General features: G+C 45.4%; 1 protein-coding gene across 1 annotated transcript; it reads left to right on the top strand.

Moving 5' to 3' along the window:
• Window positions 1–6,602: 6,602 nt before the first annotated feature.
• HJURP (Holliday junction recognition protein) lies at window positions 6,603–20,072 on the top strand. Its single transcript, XM_079782047.1, is given in 10 exon segments — window positions 6,603–6,736; window positions 7,163–7,229; window positions 8,078–8,133; window positions 10,954–11,053; window positions 11,688–11,752; window positions 13,041–13,133; window positions 14,100–14,175; window positions 15,220–16,763; window positions 19,008–19,017; window positions 19,020–20,072. Coding segments are annotated over 10 exon segments (2,127 nt in total). The 5' UTR covers window positions 6,603–6,640; the 3' UTR covers window positions 19,040–20,072.
• Window positions 20,073–20,082: the final 10 nt, after the last annotated feature.

Raw genomic sequence — 20,082 nt, 5'->3', positions numbered from 1 at the left:
AGGATAGCGTAAGGAGCCTTTGGGACGGCTTTAAGCGTACCAACATCCAAATTTTTGGGGTGCCAGAAGAAGAGAGAGAGCAAGATACTGAAAACCTATTTGAAGAAATAATGACAGAAAACTCCCCCCACCTGGTGAAAGAAATAGACTTACAAGTTTAGGAAGCGCACAGAACCCCAAACAAGAGGAATCCAAAGAGGACCACACCAAGACACATCATAATTAAAATGCCAAGGGCAAAAGACAAAGAGAGAATCTTGAAAGCAGCAAGAGAAAAACAGTTACCTACAAGGGAGTACCCATACGACTGTCAGCTGATTTCTCAACAGAAACTATGCAGGCCAGATGGGAGTGGCAAGAAATATTCAAAGTGATGAACAGCAAGAACCTACAACCAAGATTACTCTACCCAGCAAAGCTATCATTCAGAATTGAAGGTCAGATGAAGAGCTTCACAGACAAGAAAAAGCTAAAGGAGTTCATCACCACCAAACCAGGATTACATGAAATGCTGAAGGGTATTCTTTAAGAAGAGGAAGAAGAAAAAAAAAGATAAAGGTAAAAATTATGAACAACAAAAAGACATCAAATACATACCTACCAACAAGTGAATCTAAAAATCAAGTGAATAAAAAAATCTGAAGAACAGAATGGACTGGTGAATATAATAGAATCAGGGACATAGAAAGGGAGGGGACGGACAATTCTCAGGGGGAAGGGGGTCTGAGGGGTGCAGGAAGAGATTGGACAAAAGTCTTACACCTATGAATGAAGACAGTGGCGGGGGGTAAGGGCATGGGGTGGGGTGGGGAATCAGGTGGAGGGGAGCTATGGGGGGGGGGGGAAGAGGAACACCTGTAATAATCTGAACAATAAAGATTTATTATAAAAAAAGATAAAGATGGGAGATATAATACTAGTAATACTATTAACATAAAATCTAATCTTAAGTACGGACTGGATACATTAAAACTTTTCAAGAAACAGAACAAAGTTTTTTCTTTTTCAAACTTACTCCAATAAACCAGGGTGGTAAGAAGGAACCAAAATGGTTTGATGAAAGAAGAAAGGAGAGTAGCAATTAGGAATATTTCTAAGGTAGGTCCTTTTTTTGAAAAGTATTTAGCAAATTATTAATTAACCTGGTGCCTCCTGTTTTAAAATTATAATAACAGAAGAGCTAATTCTTGAAGACTCCAGAGAAAGAGGTCCTGAGAGTTTTCAGATCCATAAATAATGGGATTTATTAAAAATAGGTCATCCAAATCAATCTAATTGCTTTCTATTTTTAATGTTAATTCTTTTTATTGATTTTTTAAAATGGATAGCCCATTAAAACGCATTAATCATAACCCGAAGAGTGTATTTGCATTGCAAAAAGCCTAAGGTGAAGAATAAAAAGCAATTTCCCACCACATGAACCTGAGGTGGGAACATCAACCAAAAGAGCTGGAGGCCTACTTTTCCCAGGAAAAAGCATTTCTGGGTAAAAGCTGGGAGGTGAGGTATCATTATGATAAAACGTTGTATGACAGCAGTTTTAGAATGTTTAAGCCATGCATGTCCTATCTGGGTGAAGGGTCTCTAATTTTGTAGAGCCAAGGCAAAAACACATGATTTGTTCTGCTGTGTTTTCATTACATAGGTAATACATGCTCATAATTGCAGAATATATGTTCATTCCAGAAAATGCAGCTGAGGAAAACTACTACTAAAAATAATCCATAAATCCCATCATCCAGCAGTAACACCGGTAACATTTTGATACATACATATTCAGATTTTTAAAACATACAATGGATATTGTTTAAGTGCAGATCTATAATACATGTTTTAATCATTATACTAAAGCAAAATCACATACATTTCAGGTAACAAGAAATATCATTCTTCAAAACTGTTAGTGGAACATAGATAGGTATCACCGTTTACTCAACCTTCCTTCTCGTATTGGACTTTATAAACATGCTTCACTACAGATCCCACAGCTAAATCCTGGCCAACATCCTTGATTACTTAGGATAGATCTGAAAAGGGAGACTCTTTAAATCAAAGAGCAAACACATTTTGTGAGCTTAACCTGACAACTTTTGGAAAGTCAACTTGTCGGCTATTTCCCAGTCCCTGTTTCCATAATCTCTCTCCCCACTCCTTTCCTCTCTCTGAAATAAATTTAAAAAAAATTTTTAAAGAAATAATTGTGGGACTTGCATGCATGCATATAGGCCTAACCAATGGACACAGACAATAGGGGGGGGTGAGGGCATGAGTGGGGGGTTTGGGGAGGTAATGGGGGGATGAGGACACATATGTAATACCTTAATCAATAAAGAAATTTAAAAAAAAGAAATAATTGTGATAAATAAGAGACACACAGAAATTCTTATTTCTCTCAAGAAATAAAAACATTCGAAGCAATAGTAGCAGGGTTGAATATAAAAAGATTAAGATGGGAGATGTAATACTAGTAATACTATCAACAGAAAATCTAATCTTAAGTAAGGACTGGAGGGACAGAAGAGAGTTGAGCCCTTTATTTTGCGGGATTGATGCTGTGGTTGATAATTCATCTCAGAGAGATGTTTTTGCTGTCACATAGCAGTCTCTATGTCAATGCTGGGACCATCCAAAAGCTGTGCTTGTTCAGCCACAGGCAGGTGATGACATTTCCACACCTTTCCAAGATAGAATTATGTGCGTGCAACTCTATGCAGAATAAATCTTCATTTTAAAAATTCTATTAAATTTATTGGAGTGACATTGGTTAATAGGGTCATATAGATTTCAAATATACATTTATATGACATGTGATCTGTATATTGCACTGTACTCACCACCCAAAGTCAAATCCCCATTTATTGCATAAAATGTTATAAAATTCTGACACATTTTATGAGAGCAGACAATAATTCCAGTGAGAACTTTTTCCTTTGTACATAATTTTAAACAGCACTTTGATGGTTGAAAATTCTGGCCAAGTCAGCAGAGGGCGCTGTGCAGGTGTAGCCAGAAGTGGAGCTTCTGCAGCAGGGCTGAGCACCCCCTCATCCCTGAAGGTTACAGAAACCCCAAGGTGCTGCACCCAGCCTCTTCCACTGCCAGGGAAGGAGCTAACTTGTGATCCTTCCCTATTCCATGGGGTTGGGGAGGTGGGGAAGGAGTTTGGGAGTGAGTGTGGGTCACATGTTTAGGCTGTTAAGGTATGTGTGAGGGAGGGGAGAGTCAGGTCTTAGGGAACAGTGTAAAGTTAGGAGCATCCTGCAGGGCTTCTTCTTTCATGGGCCACCACTTAGGGCCAGGGGTTAAGGCAAGCCAGTCAGAGAGAACTGGGAGACCAGGCTTGAGGACAAGGGCCAATGCACCGGCTTTGGCTGGTTTAGAGAGGACTGGCCAAAGCAGGTATGTTCTCAGACCTTACATTTAAGACATGAACTTGAGATTGAGACATCTTTCTTCTCAATCTGCCCATGAGCCCTGGGACAGAAGCAGATCCTTGAACAGTCAGTGAAGCCACAGTCAGTGGCTTCCAGAGGCACATGCAGCAGTATCTCCAATACCAGGAGCAAGGACCAGGACCTAAGAGAGGCAATTTTCAGAAGTGTCACAATCACACTTTTTAGTCACGGAAGAGAAAGTTTTCCAAGCCTTTAAAGAGAAGAAAAAGAAAATGTTATCCAAGGCCTCAAGTCTCTAAATGTGACACTTAAACACTTGAAAACTAACTTGAGTGTGCAGACAGGGGGGAAGGACCAGCATGTTCAATTTCTCAACACTTTCTAGGAGGGAGGAGGGAAAAAAACCCTCAGCTTTTGTGTGAAAATTGAAAAAGCTAACACTGAATGTGTAGATTCTGTGGCACCTGCAGCCAGGTCAGATTCTCCAGGTTGCAGAATGGGACAGAGTAGGTGTGTAGAATGTTTATTAGAGAGTGCCCTTCGGGCAGGCACCTGCGGGAGGGAAGCACAGAACTGAGATTGGACAGGTCGGATGGGTTGCCTGGGAGGATTCCAAAGGGAGCTCAGGGCTGCAGGCCTACCTCTCGCACCTGCAGGCAGCCCTCCCAGCAGCAGGGGCATCTTAAAGGTGGGCCTGGGCAGCACATCTGTGTCCATCACAATACTTTTCCTGGCCACTTACACTATGTGAGCCCTGAAGTCCTCACTCACCGCTTCTCCCCTCATTTCTGCTGGCTGGCGTGATCGGATTGGGGAGCAAGCTTCGAGGAGGTGAAGATCCCCCCCATCACATGCTATGGTAATCGTATCAGGACAAGCATATGAATATAACTGAGTTATGAAGCTGAATACAACTTTTCTAAAATATGCATGGAATTCGGTCAACCATAATCGAGGAAAGACAATTCTCTTTCTATACTTAAGAGAAAATACTACAAAATTAATGTCAATGAAGAGGCCGAGTATGCAATAAAAAAATATGAACGAAAATGGCGTGCTAGGAGGTTAAAAGTATTTTTTTTAATGTCCATACTACCCAAAGCAATCTATAAGTTCAATTTAATCTCCATTAAAATACCAACGGCATATTTCAAAGACCTAGAACAAACACTCCAAAAATTCATCTGGAATTAAAAAAAAAAGACTTCGAATAGCTGCAGCAATTTGGAAAAAGAAGAACAAAGCTGGAGGAATCACAATACCAGATATCAAGCTATGTTACAAAGCCACTGTCCTGAAAACTGCTTGGTACTGGCACAAGAACAGACATATAGACCAATGGAACGGAACAGAGAACCCAGAAATCTACCCAAGCCACTATGCTCAATTAATATTTGACAAAGGAGGCAAGAGTATACAATGAAGTCAAGACAGTCTCTTCAATAAATGGTGTTGGGAAAAATGGACAGATGCATGCAAAAAAAAAAAAAATGAAACTAGACCATCAATTTACACCATACTCAAAATAGATAAAGGACTTAAACTAAGACGGGAAACCATAAAAATCTTAGAATTCATGGGCAGCAAAATATCAGACATATGTCATAGCAATATCTTTGCTGATACAGCTCCTAGGACAATGGAAACTAAGGAGAAAATAAACAAATGGGACCAAATCAAAATAAAAAGCTTCTGCACAGCAAAAGAAACCATCAACAAAACAACAAGAAAGCCCACTGAATGGGAGAACATATTTGCCAATGTTATCGCCAATAAGGATTTAATCTCCAAAATTTATAGGGAACTCATACAACTTAACAAAAGGAAGATAAACAATTCAATCAAATAATGGGCAAAGAACCTAAATAGACACTTTTCAAAAGAGGACATACAGAAGGCCAAGAGACATATGAAAACATGCTCAAAGTCACTAATTATCTGAGAGATGCAAAAAAAAAAAAACTGACAATGAGGTACTATCTCACAACTGTCAGAATGGCTATCATCAACAAATCAACAAAGGACAAGTGCTGGCAAGGATGAGGACAAAAAGGAACTCCCATGCACTGCTGGTGGGAATGCAGACTGGTGCAGCCACTGTGGAGAACAGTATGGAGTTTCCTCAAAAAATTAAAAATGGGACTTCCATTTGACCTAGTAATCCCACTTCTAGGAATATAGCCCAAGAAAACAAAAACACCAATCAGAAAGGATATATGCACCCCTATGTTCATAGCAGCACAGTTTACAATAGCTAAGATTTGGAAACGGTCTAAGTGCCCATCTTCAGATGAGTGGATTAGAAAGCTGTGGTACATCTACACAATGGAATACTACGCTGCTATAAAAAAGAAGGAATTCTTACCATTTGCAACAGCATGGATGGAACTGGAGAGCATTGAGCTAAGCGAAATAAGCGGGGACGGGGGGAGGGGGCGGGGGGGGGCGGGGGAGATAAATATCACATGATCTCACTCATTTGTGGAATATAATGAACATAAACTGATGAACAAAAATAGAAGCATGGGACAGACTGTCCAACCTATGAGGGAAGGCGGGGGTGGGGGGAAGGGGACTAGTATGCATGCCTATGAGCACAACCAATGGACACAGACATTAGGGGAGTGAGGGCATGTGGTGGGGGTGGGAGCCGCGGGGAGAGGTCAATGGGGGAAAAAGAAGACTCATGTAATACTTTAAACAATAAAGAATTTAAATAAAAAATAATCATCATCACCGGATTCTGTGACGCGAACGGTACTTCCTTCTCAATGTATGTGCACCTGCCTGCCTCCTTTTGTATTCGTAAGTTGGGGGGGAGGGTGTTCTCTTTCTTGGTCCTGGTTCTCGTGACAGCGCGGGAGCCAAGGGCCCAGGGAGACCTATGGGTGAGGGGCCTGCCACCACGTGCACAACCGGGGAAATTATACGCACTTCGCGGGGTTCGCGCGGCGCCGGATTATCAGGGACGGAAGCAGCCCGAGGGACCAGCGCGCCGTTACTGCGCACACGCCAGGCGGCTCACCCGAACCCCAACACTTCGGAGCCGGGCGGGCGGAGGCGGAAACTCCGGCGCGATGGTTACCGTGTTTGAAAGGCCCAATCAGCGCCCAGCCTCTCCACGCTAGCCAATGGAAAAGCCGAGGGGCGGGCCGGAAGGGCGGGGTCTCTATTTGAACCTGGACGCGGGGAAAGGCTCCCCAGACGCTTTCCTGCAGGCATCCAGGTTTGGGTTTCCGGTCGCCATGGAGGGCGAGGTCTCAGGGGAGGACGTGCTGATGCAGAAGCTCAAGAACAGCCGCCGCCGCTTCCAAAGGCACATGCAGCAGCTGCTAGAGAAGGTGCGGTCCCCCGCCGGCCCGCTGGGAGAGGCGCGGGGCCGGCGAAAAAGGGGAAGACTGGGTTGGGGGCCGGGATGAGGAGGGAAGCGGCGGGGAGGGGAGGTGGAGTTTGGGGCTAGGTGTTGGGGGACGTAGGCGGGCTTTAGGGGCGGGGGACTAGGGGAGAGGAGGCGGGTTTTACGGGCCGGGAGCTAGGGGAGAGGTGGGGGGCTTTAGGGGCGGGGCCGGGGAGAGGAGGTGGGCTTTAGGGGCCGGGGGTGTGGAGGGAGAAGGCCGGTTTAAGGGTGCCAGGAGTAGTGAGGCAGGCTTGGCGGTCCAGGGGCTGGGGAAGGACTTGGGGCGGGGCGGTGGGGGGGCTCTCCTCCGCCCAGGTCAGGGGCTCCTTGCTCCCTCGGACCCGACGTGATGCCCCTTGCTCTCCTGCAGTACAACCAGCCCTTCGAGGATGCCCCGGTGGTGCAAATGTCCACGCTGACCTACGAGACGCCCCAGGGTACGGAATCCCCGCCTCCCCCTTTCTCAATATTTACGGTTAACTGTTTCATAGTTGGTGTTGCAAACTTACTTCTCATGGGTTCTCTTTGGTAAATAGCTGAGAAAATTTGCACTGGGTGATGTCAGTTCCTCCCATTCAGCCTTACCAACTGGTTCTTACTAATGAAAGCCAACCTCAGATCCAGTTCTGTCATGTGTTGGATAAGACAGGCACAAAAAGGTTCATTAGACCTGCTCTTAAAGGAAGTCCTATCTCTTTCCCTTCCCAGCCACGCCTTGGGTGAAAGTTGACTCCAGCAGAAGCTAAGGTATTCTGGCTCAGGTTTCTATTACTCTCTGATCAGCGGGGGGTGACAACTCTTAACCTAGGGCTGGACACAGGGCTCTGCAGGAATCATTCCTACAGGCTTCGATAAAAATGGGCCGTGTCTGGAATATTTAGCCAGTTCATGTATCTCCAGTACCACTAATTTCACCAGCAAAAACTCACTTCTGATTCCCATTTTGATGAGAACTGCAGTTGAAGCACCTAAACACCTTGATAGCAGTCACACTTGAGCATGTAGAAGACCATCGGGAGAGCTTGTTAAAACGCAGATTACTGGGGTTCCTGACGCTAGGTAGAGGTTTTCATTAACGACAAATATTTGTCTAATCTTGATTTTTAAAGAAGAAAACCTTCAACTTCACAAAGATGAAGAGCAACGGATGATCAGAAATATGGCTTGGTTTTAATATTATGATTTTCTTTCGCCTGTCGTTTGGTTTTCTTTGAGTGCAAATTAAACAGAAGCCCCATATTCAGAATTACGTAAGAGGTCATTTTATTTCGTTTCTTTTCTCGAGGATTGAGAATTTGGGGTGGAAGACTAGAAAAGGAGGAAAGCAAAGGACAAATCCAGGTATTTGATGTCACATGTTATTGCCACCACCCCTGCCGTGGAGGGGTATTGATGCGAATAAAGGGTGGGTGAGCTATAACAGTACCAGCAGCCACCGCAGGGCCCTTCCATGGAAAATAGAAACCCTATTTTCCTGTTTTTAAGGATTTACTGAGAAGCATTTCTTCTGTTGCTTGTGAGGTACAAGGAGGAGCTGTGTGGTGCTTAAGCTCTTCCATCCCCTGGTGTCTCCTCTACCATAGGCTGAGGGATTCTGACAATTGGACCCCCACATGCACAGCTGGGCCAGTCGGACAGACCTCTCCCAGCCCCACACGTCAGCCACAGTTGTGAGCTTGCTAGTTGGGTTCTTATAGAAAAGAACAAGTCCAGGTCCTTCTAGGAAAGAAAAATGCCTCCTTGCCTCTTCTGAAAGGGGCAGAGAGACTAGGGAGAGGATGCCGTGGGCAGCATCACAATTCTTTCCTTCCACGTTGTGCTACCTTTAAATCCAGCTGTGGTTGGTCTGTTTTCCTCGAGTTTATCCATGGACACTGCAGCTCTGCCCATGTTATGTCCATGGAAGGTGCTGATACAGCTGCCTTCCTACTACTCCGTCTTCCACGATAGTAACATTTGCAAGGATGTCTGATGTTTCTTAATCACCACTTCTCAGCTGAGGATTCTGTGCTCAGAATGAAAACCTCAGTGTTAGGTTTCCAAAGCCATTAACAGCAATTCAGAAGTCAGATTTCTTCCTGATTAATGACTTTAATAACACTCATAATACATTTAATTGTAGAACTGTTAGAAATACATATAACTGTACTTAAAATTGACCTGATTTCTCTAGATAATCACAAATAATATTTTAGTATAACATGATTCCTCTTTATAATACATACTAGAGGCCCAGTGCGTGACATTCGTGCACAGGGTATGGGGGGGGGGGGGATGGTCCCTCAGCCTGGCCTGCGCCCTTTAGCATTCCAGGAGCCCTCAGCCTTAGGGGATGTCCAACTGATGGCTTAGGCCTGCTCCCCCCTGGACATCCTTAGAGCTGCTGCGGAGGCAGGAGAGGCTCCCACCACCTCCACTGTGTTCAGCTTGTGGCTGAGCGGTGCTCCATTGAGCATCTGCCCCCTGGTGGTCAGTATGCATCATAGTGACCAGTCTTTCTGCTGTCTGGTCGATTTGCATATTACCCTTTTATTATATAGGATATTTTTAATTATTCATATTTCTACCCTTTTTTCCCCACTTAATATACACTGAGTGGCCAGATTATTATGATCTCTGAACACATAATAATCTGGCTTCTCAGTGTATATCCTATATAATAAAAGGCTAATATGCAAATATTCCCCTCAACCAGGAGTTCGACCAGCAGGCAGGCCGGCCAACCACCCATGTCCCCTCCCCCTGGCCAGGCTGGCCGGACCCCACCCATGCACGAATTCATGCACCGGGCCTCTAACATATATATATATGCATACACACACTGAGTGGCCAGATTATTATTCGTTCAGAGATCATAATAATCTGGCCACTCAGTGTATATTGTGAATACTTCTCTTCCATTAAAACTGCTCTCTTGTTGATAGGTATTTAGCTATTCACACCTTCCTTTACTGCAAATCAGGATCAGCACACTTTTGCTGTAAAGGGCCAGATGATAAATATTTTAGGCTTTGCTAGCCACATGGTCTGTGTCACAGCTTCTCAGTTCTGTGTTGTAAGGTGCAGGCCACCATGGAGGTCAACAGATATGTGCTTTTTAAATTATACATAATAATGACGCCTACCAATCACACCAGAGCTTGGTGGTCCTGGTGGGGACATGTTCTCATCTGGATATTTAAGGGTTTTGCTTAAAGTGTAGACACGCTCCCTACCTGGGGTTTACAGAATTTTAAACCCCTTCCCTGGAATTAAACAGCTGGGCGTAGTCGGTGATGACAATTCAGATGTCTACAACCTAGAATTGCCATGGGCGATGGTACCCAAATCTACCTTCTCCTTTTGAAGACACCCAAATACTCAACCCCTGCCCCCACCCCTTCCCTGAGATTGCTGCTTGAGGGCTGTGGACTTGTTTACTTAGGCCATTTGGGTCCTACCACAAGGCTTGAGTTCTCTTTGTAGACCCCAGAGCTGCTAGTAGATAGGATTTGGTAAGAATTGGCTACTTCCCCATAATTCTCAAACCACGTTCTGCCACACCTCCAGACACAGCAGCCACAAATAACTGTCAAGTCCATCAGGCAGGATTCTGTTACCCCGGCCCTTAGCAATGATGCCTCGGGACTGTCCCTACAGGGCTGGGCCTCCCCACATCCTCACTCCTGATCTTGCAAGTCTTCACCCGGTTCCGCTCGCAGGGCCACACCACCTGCTGAAGCTTGTAAAGAAGTTGTAGACCTCACAGCATCGAGGTCACACGAAGTCCCCCAGGGGCCTCTTGAACTTCTGGATTCTCCCTGACGACCCAGTGACCGTGTTGTCCTGTTTCCTGTTGGTTTTTCATTTGCTGCCATACGAGGGCCAGGTCAGGCCCTTTTGCTCAGGCCTTAGCTCCGTCCCTCACCATCCAAGTGGCTTTTGAAGTAGCTGCCATGGGCACAGCTAGAGAAAGAATGCTTGTTTCCTTTCCAAGGGGAACCTTGACCATCTACTAGAAGTTTTGAGGCCTTTGATCCCAGAATGTGCTGGAAGAGAAACCTTGTGACACCCCCTGTTCTCCCATATGTGAATGGAAGGGCTGGAGGCTTGTTACTTTACAGTGGCTTTGAAATGTCTTAAGACTGAAACGAGCGTGTCTACCACTTTCTGAACTTTGAGGGCTCCCCGGAGCAGACAGTCGGCAGGAAAGATGGCGCCGTGCAAGCCACAGCCGGAGGTGACGAGCTGCCTGTGCCCTACACACAGGACCTGGGAGAGGGTGAGTGTGCCCTGGGGTCTCAAGGGGCTGGGCCTGACATGTCCCTGTTACAGCCTTTAAATTCTAGATTCCTCACTGTGGCTTTTTCTAAGGTCTATTTTAAAAGGTAGAACGTCTTTAAGTGTTCTGTTATTTCCTCCCTAGCTCCCCAGAGGAGCTGCCTTGCACTGCGCTACTTGACACATAAACAGCACTCAAATATTCTAAAATAATGAACACTCGCTCCTCATCCCCACGCCATTTTATTAACTTCATACAAAAACATTAATGTCAAGAATTTAATAAGACCTAAGGTCTGCCCTTAAGTGGTATGAACTGCTAACTTCCATGAACTTTGCACTGGGCTAGAGGGACTCAGCCTCTAGGATCAGAGGTCATTGAGAGAGCTAGAAATGCTATAAAAGCTGCTTTTCCCTGTCTCTACCGCTCCAGGCAGTTCCTGTTCTGGTGAGGTCTCTGCATTACTGATTTTCAGGAACCGTGACAGATGGCTGCATCCTTATTAGAGGGAGTATGCTTGAAGCTATTGGAATTTTTACCGTAGAGCATGCTCAAGTGATACAAAAACCATCGTGAAAGAAAAATGCAAGCTTTCTTAAAAATTCTGATTGAAATTTCCTTTTTTTGCTTTTAGATTCCAAAAGCAGTGATGTTGATGCGACTTTATACCAGGAAGATCTGGCTGCTGGAGCCTTAATGGTAAGATCCGCCTTTTGTAATGAAGGACAGAGTCGGAGTTTGGGGTGCAGGTGCAACACCCTCTTACCTGTACTTTCCTCTTCTGAGGCTTGCTCTTTGCTAATCTCTCCCTTTATGTCTTTTGTCCCCCTTTCAGTTCCCCTAGGCAGCAAATCTATCACTTAGCAGCCATCACTAACCAAGTTCAAGTCTGATTTATTGAATGTACATAGATTTTTGGTGCTGTTCCCTCTGCACACAGAAAAATCACATCTGCGGTTCACACTATGTCATTTGCCTTGATTGAACATGCAATACTGAAAGTTGGATCCTAAGTAGATCTTCCTCCATAGAGGCAATGTCACAGGATGGTGTTCTAGGGAATATTTCTAAGTGAGCCCTTAAAGCCCATTAAGTCATGAGGTCACATACTCTGGCAGGCCATTGTTTTGTGTTTGTCTCCCAGCATGCCCCAGTGGTCCTGGAAGCCACAGTCTCCTTATAGGATATGCTTCTCACCTTCCCATTTAGTTGGGATAGACGAGAATACACACAGAATATGGAGCATCTTCCCTGGCCCGAGTCCGATGTTAAAGTAGCAGGCACCTGGTTTTCCTCTGAAATCACTCTTTTTGTGCATAGGTTTGCTCATACACCCATGTGTGGCTTTGAGTGTCTAATTGGAATAAGGTGATGACCCTGAGGAGGAAAGCGGTACTTGTGAATATAGTGGAGGGGTGGCGGCAGTGACGGGAAGTAGGCAGCCCCACAGTAGGGACACACTGAATAATGCGTGTCTGTGTTGCCCACATCTGCATCCCAGTCCAGTCCTCACCCCACTCAGCCACAGAGAGAGGAGATTGAGACCCACTGTCTTCAGTGTGAGGCAGGTGAGAGGCTACCATTCCTGCCTCCTGAGTTGGAACACTGAACTTCTTTTCTTATAAAACATATGGACCGGGGTTGGTTTTAGTAGCTGAATCCTGAACACACCTAAGAATATTCAGATTGTGTTACTTACTTTTCTTTTTGCTCTAGTAATGTTGTCATAAACCTCTGCATTTTTTATCATCTAACTTTCTTTTGGATTATTACCTCTGGTAAATTCCCTAAGGTCAGATTCCTGGTCAGGTGGATTTTCAGAGGGGCTGGACCACTTTGTCCTGGTACCAGCAGGAAGTTAAAAGATGGCTTTGAGGAACTTCATTTAAAGATTTGCACATTAATGAGTTTGCCAGTTTGTTCCAGAATCCAAGAGCTCATTCATCCCCAAAAGCTCTTAAGAATGCTGCCTTCTCTTTTGTACCAGCCTGTAGTGCCTTTGAGCCCTTTGAAAGACGAGTTAAGAAGGAAATACTTGACCCAAGTGGACATACTGCTACAAGATAAAGGATGTGCAGAGGTAAGTGCATTCCCCAGTGTGTATCTCTGTAATTGATCACAGACTAGAGACGTGTTGAGGGACAGTGTAGGCTTCTGTTCTCTCTGTGGAGCCTGTAAAGAGCATTTTGAGCGATTGTTTCCAAGCCCTTTCATTCACAAGCTTGCAGACTTCTGTTGAGTAAACGCTTGGGTCCTCTAGGGCCATGTGGTCAGGGAAGCTTGCAGGTGTGCCCCTTGTTTCCCACTGTGTCCTGGGGTGGCTCCGACATCCAGTAGGGCCCTACCCTTGGGTGGATAGGTTCTAAGCCCTGTGAGAGGTGTCCCCTCTCCCAGGGCTGGTGCCCCCTGAGTTCTATTGTAGCCTGTTTCCAGAGCTTTGCCTAAGAAGAGCAAAAATGCTGAAGGTACAGGTCCATGTAAGGATGCCAGCTCTGTAGTTTCCCGAGTCCTGTCAATATCTTTTCATAAACTAAAAGATTTTTGTTTTAATCTACACCTGAAGATATGTTTATTGATTTTTTAGAGAGAGAGAGTGAAACATTGATCGGTTGCCTCCCATGTGAGCCCCGAACAGGGATCGAACCCGGGCCTTTTGATATATGGAATACAATATTACATACATGTATAGAATAAATACTTCATCTCAAAGGCAGCAAACTTAGCAGGAACATGTATATTTTCTTCATATGCTGCTGACCTGTGTCTGAGGGCACTGAATTAGAGGGTGCACCGGAAATGCCTTTGCCTTTTTCCTAAAGTGGCAGCAGGTGGTGCCCTGGCAGGTGGTGGCCCTCTCCAGGTTACTAAGACACTTCTTCCCACCACTGCTGTAAGCCCAATTGGCTACTGTCATCCTGGCACACACCTGTCACTGCTGCTGCCAGGCTCTTACATCCAGTGGGCCTGGTGTTGGGGGGAACCATCTTAGTGGGCCCAGAGCCGACATCTGACAACTCCTTTGCTAAAAATCACGCTTTGATTTCAGTATGATCATGGAGACGGAAACGACACACGCATGACCCTGGTCCCTTCACTGGTCTCACCTCCCAGGCCTGCCCATGGTGAGTGACAAACTGCATAAACTGTGTCCCGTGCACTTTGGTAGAACCACACAGCCCCTTACGCTGGGCATATTCCCATCCACTGTGTGGGGTTCATCAACAAACACGGTTAGAGACACCTGCACTTCATAGGGAGATTATTAAGAGTTTAACATGAACTGCTTTTTCCCTCTGCAACTCTGGCATGCTAATTTCTAATTAGCTCTTTATCTCAACTTACTATTTTGAAATTTTTTGAATCTCCAGAAAAGTAGGACTCATTCGTAAACATCCTTCTCTTGTATTTAGCAATCAATTTTTGGTCACATGTCAGTTTTGGTTTTTTTTTTGAGTCACGTTTGTCTAGTTATCACACACAGACACAGTATATTTTCATTTGCATCCATATATACTATCCCTGAATACTTCACAAGTACCTCCTAAAAGCAGGTAATTCTACCTAAAGCAATAAATTGGTCACAAGCCAGCAATGTAACAGTGACACAGTGTGGTTTCACCCATTGTGGCCGTGGTGTCCGGCTGAGGGAGCATGCAGGACACTCTGTGCAAAGTTATTTGGATTCTGTTTGTTATCAGTTTGATAGTATGGTCATTTTTCTGTCTGTATTTAACTCAGAGTGATCCCCATCTTTGTTGGTTTAAGTTTATTTGTTTAATATATAAAACGTAACATTGTGCAAAAGTCAAAGCTGTCTGAAGAGCTGTATTCAGGACTCTCGTTTCTTTTGCCCTCCCTGTGTAGGCAAACAATGTCACTATTTTTTGGTTCCCAGTTTGAAAAGGCAACCAAGTTCCTAAACTGTCCCCTGGAGAAGGAAGACTCTTTTTGGGAAGGTTGGTGGAGCGTAGAAATTTAATTTTCATAGGTAGGAAGAAATCTCTGAGAAGTGTCTATTCCCAAATATGTGTAATGTTTCTTTTGTTTTTGTATTGTTTTATTAAAAAACCATTATGGTCATGATCCAGCCTTCCGTTCCATGATCTCTGCATGCAGATTGTTTGAAGTGGTAACTTACACACATTTACCGGTGTGCTTTTCTCCAGGATACTGTGGCCATGTCTCTGAAGACAGTCCTTTTGAGCCAGCTGCATCTTCACACCTTTGCTCCACAGACACGGTCATAGTGCCCAGAAATGACAGTGTCTCATTACAAGAGACCAGTGGTCACAGCTTCTTGAGCAGCCAGTCCTTTGTGGCCGGCGACATCTGCAACGTGACCATCAGTGACCTGTATGCGGGCATGCTGCACTCGATGAGCCGGCTGCTGAGCTCAAAGCCCTCGTGCGTCATCTCCACCAAAACCTTCATTGTTCGAAACTGGAGCTCTCGGAGGAGACACGGGTGCAAGAGCAGAATGAACAGGACATATTGCAGAGGCAGCAGGCATGCACGGAGGGCTTCCCAGGAGACACTTGGGCCCTGCTCTGAGCCTGTGAAGGAGGTGGGGGTGTTAAGAGAGCGCCAGAACTTCCGAGATCTTTCTGGCCTGAAGTCAGGATTAAAATTGGAAAAAGCTTTTCCTGAAGTAAACAAACTCCAAATCTCAAAGGAGCTTAAGGGAACACCCCGGAAGTTGTCTTCATTGACTTATGTGGACTCTAGTGCAACACATCGTCTGGATCAGGAAAATAGATTAATGACATTAAAGTGGTTAATTTCTCCTATAAAAATAGTTTCCAGACCAAGAATACTGCAGGGCGAGGGAGGGAATCATTACAGGGCATTCGATAGCAAATTTAAGAAACTTCACCAGGAATATTGCCCAACCCCCAGGAAGCAGCTATGCCTGTCCTACCTCCCCAGCTCCTCCTCCTTCGAGGTAGACGTGCTCAGAAGTGATCCAGCAAGCCCCAGGAGCCCCCAGGGCTTAGAAACCCACCGGCCAAGTAGACCTTTCAGCAAAGCAAAAGTGAAGAGTCTAAATGAGGCTTTTAAAAACCTGGGCAAACGGGCCATTGAAACAGGAAGATGCCTGCCCCGAAGTGATTCATCTGCATCATTTTCGAAGACCGACCCCACATGGAGCCCAGGCTGCTCTGACCCCACAGCTGACCTTTTCCGAGAAAATCCTCTTGGAATATTTAGGAAGTCAATGGCACTCAGCAAAGCTATTTCAGTACCCGGGGTACATCCTCTAGGCTCTGCGAAAGATCGTTACGATGGAATCAAGGAGAAATTTGACCAGCTGCATCAGCAGTATTGCCAAAAGTCACCTCAGCGGATGAAGGTGCCTTTTTGTGCTGAAGCATCTCCAGGTGAAGCAAGTGTGGCGGTTCAGAATCAGAAAGAAGCCTTCTTTAAAAAATTAGATCCAGACTCTGGCTTACTGGGACCCCGGAAGTTGTCATCGTCAGTTCAGTGGAGCATCAGAAGTTCACTGGACTCCACCACAATTGAGCTCCATCCATCTCCATGGTTCGAGCTGGCCTCCAGCTGCAGGCCTCAGCCCCATGCCAAAAGACGCCGGTTATCAGACCCTCAGGTGTGTGGAAGGTGGGCAGAGTCCCAGGATCCCTCTCGCATGGTGGGCCGGGCCATTCCGAGGCCAGGGGAAGAGGTCTGCTCTTCTCCCGACTGGAAAAGGAAGGTGAGTTTTTGTCAAATGTGGCTGTGTGATAACAGTATTCTGTGCATGTTAATTTTCTAAACTTTCTCCCAAATTCTATTTCTTCACATCAAGCACATGTTCATGGTAAGATGTGTCAAGGTGGAGCTGAAAAACATTCTTATAGGGAAAGTTCTACACAATTCCCAGCAGAATGCATCACTTTGCATGCTCTATCCGTCCTTGTCCAACTGTGTCATTTCCACCCTCTCCATCTTACACTCAGAGAAGAGCTGTTGTAAGGAGAAACTGGTCTGGAAACCATGGCGTTTTACGTCTGGATTTCCTAGTAGGGACAGAATAGGAGCAGGCCCTTGAGAGCCACCAGTGCAGAATCTCACACGTGCTGGGCTGCGAGAGGACAGCCAGTAACCTCAGTGCCCGCCCGCCTCCTGCGGTGTAGTTTGTGCAGACAGACCACTTAGCTAAAGGTTAATGTGCTGCACCATTTTATTTTCTCCAGAGACAAGATGAGGGGGTGGGACAAGCCAATGTGTCGTTGAGTGTTATCACAGGAGGGCCAGGTTTTCCAGCATGCCGCGCAGTGTGCCAGGATTTGGACCATGTTACTGTCCCTGCACATCTCTGCTGCCAGCTGATGGGACTTGACTCTTGGCCTGGCAGTTTGGGATTTTGTGTGTTGGTGGTGCAGGCAGGTCAGGCGTGTATACAAGCTTTCTCTTCCCTTCCTACCCCAACCACATAGATGGCCTCTCAGCAGTCATTCAGGTGGACCCTCTCTGCCCTAAATCTGCTGTTTTCTGTTTTCCCATCTCTGCCTGTTTGTCCTATGACCTCTTTTCAGAGGACAGTGTGTTTTCTCTTGGAGATGAACCCCTCCACATGAGTTGTCACCATCCACTACCCCTCAGACCCCCCTCCCCCAGGCCTGTCCCTATCTTTGCCCATTAGTGTTTCTCAGTGTTCAGACCCCTGTGGCTCCCCTTCTCGAAAAATATTTCAAAACCCAAAGATGACTCCTCAGCCCCGGGGCTGTCTCTGAGGCTTCTCCTAGCCCAGTGATGGGCAACCTTTTGAGGTTGGTGTGTCAAACTTCGCCAAAAAACTGAGCATAACTCGAATAGTGTGTCACTTTGAGGAAAAAACATTATTTCGCAAATGTTTCATCCTCAGGAGCAGCAAACGTTTCATCCTCGGCATGCGGCCGCCTCAGCGACCGCGTGTCATCAGAAATGGCTACGCGTGTCAGTGCTGACACGCGTGTTATAGGTTCGCCATCACTGTCCTAACCCCTGACACATCACAGCCCCCTTTCCCTCCGTCCCCATTTGTTTGAACCTAAACCTTTTCCCCACGCAGCTTCCCTCCTCGTCTTTTCCCTCTTTTGTGCCTTTCCCACCATGTTCCCTGGTTGGCTCGAACCTCACCTCTTAAGCTGCCGACTTACTAACTGGCCCCGGGAGTGTGGCAGGTCACTCCTGCCTCTGGTTGCTCAGTGCAGTGTCCCCTCACTTTTTCACTGGCTCAGCCTGGTGGCCACGTGTGCCTGGACATAGAGGACCAAGAGGAGAACTCGGCCTTGGTGGTCCCGGGGACACTCCTGGCTCCCTTGGAATTTGATAAGCTCCACTGGAGGCCTTTGCAGTTTCATCTTAAACCACAATATAAACATATTTAATGATTTTCCTTCTTCTTCTTTCCCTAAATTACACATTTCTTGTGGAAAAGGACCAAATCTCCGTGAGCTGAGGCTACAGAAGGAATTTTAATGGCTGACACCTGGCTTTCTGTTCACCAGGCCACGTTGAACCTTTTTATGCCTTCCTCAATCCCCCACGAACCTTTTGATTAGATAGGTCTGTCTTTTCTTTTAGTAAATAAGGGGATTCAGCTTCTGTCTTATAACTGTGCGGCCAGCATTTGAAAGCAAGCCTGTCAATTTAGCCACCTGTTTGCATTGCCGCCTTAGGGCTTAATGTTAGTTTTTGTTGTTGTTTTGGGGTTTTGTTTTGTTTTTTTTTCTTTACATTCCTTAGGGCAGTGATCGCCAACCTTTGGGACCTCACGGACCACCAGTGGTCAGCGAACCACTGGTTGGCGACCGCTGCCTTAGGGTATTTATTGAGCATGGTGGCATTTTCTATAGTGGACACTAATATTTATATCTATAGACATTGAAATAAATAACAGTTAAGCTTTTAGTGACTGGCTTTGGGAATGCCAGTGGAATTTTACTGAGGTGGTTTTGTCTTTTTTTTTTTCTAGAGGAAAGAGCACACTTTCAGGATGGAAGATAAGTGATTTTGTGTGAGAAAACTCAAAGCTAAAAATCTACAGTCAAGTTTTTTAGGGCATTGTCCCACTGCCCCCTTATTCTGTATGTGTGTGCGCGGGTTTTTTTTAATTCTCAAGACTTAGAAATTGCTTCAGTTATCTCCCCTTCAAAGCAGATTTCAATGAAATTGGTTTCATTGACATGACTGACATGACTTGGTATAGAAATTATTGGAATAAGGTTGCTCAATTAAAAGTATTAATAGTATCCTTTTTGGGCTGTTTTGCTCATGTTTTCTTTGCTAAATTTAGATATGCCAACAGAATTCTCTCTTATATTTCCCACTTCCTGGGAGAAATTGTTTGCTTTGAAATGTAAGGTTAAGCCCTGGATACAGTGATCTCTGAAGAAAAAATTCAGCTGCTTAGTTTTTTAAATTCAGACCCATGGGACTTGGCACCTTCCACATCAGGAGGTAGCAAATTGAAGCACAATTCACCCATACAAAGTCATTTTCCATGTTTTTAGAGGACAGCATGCTGTATTGGAGCATTCTTGTAATGTTCCCCAAGCACTCTTGCAGCCACATGGTAGCCGTGACATCTGGCTCTTATCCGAGCTGTGGGTAATAGAATGTCTTTGTTAATAAAATATATCAGATATTCAGAACACAGTGACCAAACCCAGGTTGTGTAACTGTTATGCTGCCATGTGCTATGGATTTCTTATTTTAAATAAAATATTACAGATAAGATTGGATGTCTTCCCTTCCCTAGGCTGTCACTGTCCTCATAATGATGTGTCCCCTTTTCCCCCCCACATCTGTGCCCTGGGACCTCATGACCTATGTGTATTAGCTCAGGCCGCATCACAAAATACTACAGACTGGGTGGTTTAAACAACAGAAATTTCCTCCCCAGTTCTCAGGCTGGACGTCAGAGGTCCAGGTGCCAGCATGGGCTCCAATGAGAACTTCCTGGATTGCAGGCGGCGCCTCCTCACCGTGTCCTCAGATGGCAGACCGAGAGGGCGCTGTCATAAAGGCACTAATCCAGGGGTCCTCAA

Source organism: Cnephaeus nilssonii, assembly GCF_951640355.1.
Source record: "Cnephaeus nilssonii genome assembly, chromosome: 10".
Classification (NCBI taxonomy): Eukaryota; Metazoa; Chordata; class Mammalia; order Chiroptera; family Vespertilionidae; genus Cnephaeus; species Cnephaeus nilssonii.
The sequence above is the reverse complement of the archived record's forward strand: the minus strand, read 5'-3'. Positions and strand labels throughout refer to the sequence as shown.